General features: G+C 45.5%; 1 protein-coding gene across 1 annotated transcript in view; it reads right to left on the reverse strand.

Annotated features, from left to right (window-relative positions):
- The window catches only part of gfra4a (GDNF family receptor alpha 4a), a 49,322-nt gene that overhangs the window by 39,290 nt on the left and 5,032 nt on the right, over positions 1-5,000 (reverse strand). Inside the window, exons 3-4 of the mRNA XM_062522186.1 lie at positions 3,300-3,469; positions 2,119-2,315 (exon numbers count right to left, since the gene is read on the reverse strand). Coding sequence (XP_062378170.1) covers positions 2,119-2,315; positions 3,300-3,469 — 367 coding nt within the window. The remainder of the gene's footprint in view (positions 1-2,118; positions 2,316-3,299; positions 3,470-5,000) is intronic.

Genomic DNA, 5,000 nt, shown 5'->3' on the forward strand with positions numbered 1-5,000 from the left:
GTGTGTGTGTGTGTGTGTGTGTGTGCGTGTGTGTGTGTTTGTGTGTGTGTGTGTGTGTTGGCACGAGCCGGAGACTGTTTGTGTTCCTCTGTATTCATGTGTGTGCTGCCTGTACGCTTGCCTGCATCTGTGAAGGGGAATCACATTGCGTGCATATGTCTCCATGAGTAGTGATGACGTGTGGATGATGGTGTGTGTGTGTGTATGTGTGTGTGTGTGTGTGTGTGTGTGTGTGTGTGTTTTGTTGCATTCATGTCTACAAGAGGCTGAACTGAAATGACTGGGTGATGGGTGCCCACAGACACCCGCCGTCACCCATAGTTACGAGTCAAACAAAAATGACTGTGATGATATTTAAGACACGTCAGTTAAAATGAAATTTTAGCAGATTAGCCAATTATTGCCCGAAGGGTTATGCCCATATTTACATTGCATCTGCCATAATGCTGCCTTGGTTCCATTTGCAGTTGAGTTGTATGTATTTATAGTATGTGTATGGGCCATTCTACTGAATTGGCGCAAATTCACACCTCAAAACTTCTTGAGAAAAATGTAGAACGTAGAAAAATAGAAAAATAGAAGAACGTCTAAGGAGCACTATTCTACTGATTGGACACTTTAATTTCATATCGTGTTTTTATACAGTTTCGAAATGTTTTAACACACATGCAATAAAGAGCACGTACATACAGTACATGTATGTACAGTACGTGCTCTGTATTGCATGTGTGTTATCTACTATGTGTGTGTAGGGGGGTCACATGCATGTCATAACCCGTGCTTAATGAGTCTACATCATGTGTGCATGTGTCTGTACATCTCTAGCTGAGCCAATACTGCACAGTTGAGTTGCTGCCTGTGCTCATCTCGGAGTGTGTGAATGCTTGCATGCCTCTGCAGGGGGAACTGTCTTGATAGCCTGATTACCATCGACTTTCAAAGGCTCTGCGAGACTTTAGTCTGACCAACAGCCTGTACTAACATGGTTTCTTGCCAGCGCTGGTTGACCCGCCTCCTTTAAGTGCCTCGATTTGCTACTGGTAGATGTCAGAAAGCGGATTGCCGAGTTTAAACCAATAACAACACTCTTTCCTCTGCCTTGAACACGCCTCTACCCAGAGCCGTTGGAGCTGCTCAAAGTTGATTGGTTCTCGACCAAAGGGGGCAGTTCCGCAGATTTCGGGAACTCAGAAATCCTTCTCAATGAGCAGTTGACCAGACCAGCAGCAAAAGCCTGAAGGCGTTGCGTCACTGGGAGGGCGTGCCAGGCTACTGTCTTGAATCTGTTCAAGCGAGTTTGAAGCATTGGCATGGGACTCAGTATGGGACATACTGTATACGTGGCACACACGGGACATGGCATGAGATGAAGGCGCCGCTTTTGAGAGCGCTCAACGCTCTGTCTGTCACAGGGCGGACATCCAAGTTTCAGGAAATAAAAAAGTCCTGCCATGTTTTTTTTTTTTTTTTTTGTCTGTCTGAGCACTTAACACAGGTCAATTACCCAGTTCAATTACACATGCGTATCACTAATTAGCTCATCTACCTGGGTGAGGAGTTGCGCTAATTGGAATCAGCAGGTTTAGTGAATGGAACAAGCAGCACTTGAAGCCAGTGAAAGGAATATGGCAAGGCTATTTCACTGCAGAGACTGAAACAAGTACAATGGTAAGGACTGTGTAAGGATGGGTAAATACAGAATATTTACAGAAAATATTCAAATCAGGAAGATAACAGGCAAAAAAGCTAATATATTCCAGAAACTTGGTAAACAGTAGGGCTGACAGGTATGGTGAATGCTTCTGTCTGAATGCTTGTGCTTATATGTTTGTGGGTGTATGCATCTTATGTTTGTCTTATGCTTATGTATGTGTGCTCATGTGTATGTGTCCATTTGTGTGTGTGTGTGTGTGTGTGTGTGTGTGTGTGCATGCATGTGTGTCTTATGCTTGTATGTGTGCTTGTGTTTGTATGTGTCCGTGTGTGTGTACAGTATGTGTCATTGTGGGTGTATGTGTGGTCATGCACGGTCATGCTTGTGTGTGTACAGTATGTGTCCATTTGTGTGTGTGTGTGTGTGTGTGTGTGTGTGTGTGTGTGTGTGTGGAGGCCACTGACTTGCAGACGTAGTCGGCGGTGCAGACGCGCAGCTGCTGCAGGCAGTTGGGCTGGTCGGTGGCGGGTCCCTCCTGGTAGGAGCAGGCGGGCACCACGGTCTGGCGCCGCCGCTCGCCACACGCCGTGTCCTGGCACGGGCAGAAGAGCAGCGCGTGGGCATGCGCCGGGGGCACGCGGTCGAAGAACTTGCGCAGCGCCTATGTGGGATAAATTCAATATGGTTATGGTTATGGTTGGTTATGGTTATGGTTATTTAGCAGACGCCTTTGTCCAAAGCGACATACAAATAAATAACAATACAAATTAAATAACAGTGAACAATTACAAAAAGGGGGAATAGCAATATTATCAATAAAACAATCAATTAAGCACTAACCTAATGAGAAATAAAACAATGAAAAGAGAATAGCAATCAAATAAGTCACTCCGTTAATTATATAATAACAACAACAACTATAGCATGGTATGGCTAAAGTTAAGGACAATAGCAGAATAAATAAATATGTTTCTCGTTGTATTAACCATTGACTATAGCTTACATATATAATGGACTCTAGTTGCCATCCTGGCCTTAGGAATGTGGAGATTAACCGCTATGTTAGCCAAAACCTGTGCTATGGCAATGTGAGATATATGGTGGTGACCCCATGGCACACAAACACAAATATGGTTTAGGTTGAGGAGTTCTTGTAAACATTCTTATCTCATCTCTTATCTCAACACACTTATATGTGTGTGTGTGTGTGTGTGTGTGTGTGTTAAGGGTATACGAACTGGCTTCACCCACAGATGTGTGGGCTTGTTACTTTGACTTTCATGTGGGTAACTTGCTCCCGGTATCGTGAATAAAGCTGCAGTCTCACACCAAGTGCCATGAGCCAATTTCACAGTGTCCAGGTGTCTGGCCTAGTTGATGTTAATGATGCCTTAATTGGCAGGGTAAAACATCTTCCTGTTTCTGTCTTTCCTATTCATGGGTTTCATCAGGTCCCTTTCCACAGGTGGGTTAATCAAGCACCATGCAGTCTGCATTCATAATCAAGGTGCTTGATTTTATACACCTGTGGAAAGGGACCGGATGAAACCCATGAATAGACTGAGCTGTTCCAGAGGAAGTTAGTTTACACAGTGGCGACATCTTGTGAAATAGGCTAATTGCCATGGAATAATGTTGACCACACCTTGCTGCAGCGCGCCCGGTTGCACGGCTGCTGACCGCCGCGCGAGGATGCGGAGGCGCCGATGCACGCCGACACGTACTCGGTGCGCAGCTTCTGGCACGCCTCGTCCACGTTGCAGGCCTTCGCCGCGTCCAGGCAGCGGTTGACCGTCGTCATGCCCACCTCGGACTCTGAGAGAAGGGGAACGAGAGAGAGAGAGAGAGAGAGAGAGGATGATGAAGGTAGACCGGGCAGAGAATGAGAAAGAAAGAAAGAAAGAAAGACAGAGAGAGACAGAAAGAAAAAAAAAATGAATAGAGGGTGAGTTAGACAGAGAGAGAGGAAGAGAAAGTGTGTTTGAGAAAAACAAAAAGTGAGACAGAGGGAAAGAGAAAAACAAAAAGATTGTGTGACAGAGAGAAGGAGAAAGAGAGAGAAATAAAAAAAACCGAGGGAGAGAGAGTGAGACAGAGATAAATGAAAATGGGGACTCCAAGTGAATGTGATATATGTCACATGACATCGGGCAGTAAATGTCCTTGTTTATACGAGTAAGTGCGTTAAAGGTACACTATGCAAGCTTTTCATCCTTAATATAATATTACCTATACTTATGAAGCCATTTGGATGGTAAATTAACCTGTAATAGGGGAATCGCTCACCTGGCATAGCCATATAGCATAGCCGTAGCGAATCGCTAATGAGAGAACCAGCCATCCAACTTCAAAAATAGTCAACCATAAGACAACATCTCGTGAGAATCGTGAAACATTAACTTTTCAGTAGATATATAGCACTTTGGAAACAGTTGCCTAATTTGTTAACCCTTGGCCTCATTTTCATTTTCAAGAGGCACAAGCCACAAGAAGTAGGCTATTTACAACGGCTGAGTAAAATATAAATATATCTCGACTCTAGGGGGAGCTCTACAGTCGGCAAAAAGTACCTGATATTACATAGTGCACCTTTAAGTGTTTATGTCCATCATCTCACAGTACGCCTGTCCTGAAAGAATGCGTAACCTACTCAGTGTGTTCTATTAACAGAAAGAATGAGTAACCTTCTCAGTGTGTTCTATTAACAGAAATACACAGTGCCAATGATTAGCCCAGGTTGGGGGTTCAGCAAGTGCATGTACTTGTCTGTCTGCATGCTTATATGTGTTTTTCTCTCTCTGTGTGTGTGTGTGTGTGTGTGTGTGTTCGCGCGCTTGCATGAGTCAGAGCCTTAGTACTCACACACACACTTTCTCACACACACACATACAGGCAGAAGTGTTTGAGTGATTGCATATCCCCGGGTTGTGCGTGTGAAACAGTCTCTGGAGCGTGTATGACAGGTGCGTGTGTGTCATAAATTCAACATGACTGCTATGAGACCAGTTCCCCTCTTCTCCTCCCCTCTCCCTCCCCCTCTTCCTCTCTCCATCACCTCTCCTCCTCCTCCTCCCCTCTTTCCATCTCCTCTCTCCACCCTTCTGCCTCTACCCCTCTACTCCTCCCCTCTTTCCCTCCCTTCTCTCTATCCTCTCTCCTCCTCCTCTCTTTCCATCGACCCTCTCTCCAAACCAGCTCCTCCTCCTCTCCTCCCTCTCTCTACACCCTCTCCTCCTCCTCTTCTTCTCCACTCCTCCCTCTCTCCATCCACTCTATGCCCCCTCTCCTCTCCTCCAACATTACACAGTACCCACGCCTCCAGGATTCCCAGTCTCTGCTCCCCAGC

Source organism: Sardina pilchardus, chromosome 20 (genome assembly GCF_963854185.1).
Source record: "Sardina pilchardus chromosome 20, fSarPil1.1, whole genome shotgun sequence".
Classification (NCBI taxonomy): Eukaryota; Metazoa; Chordata; class Actinopteri; order Clupeiformes; family Clupeidae; genus Sardina; species Sardina pilchardus.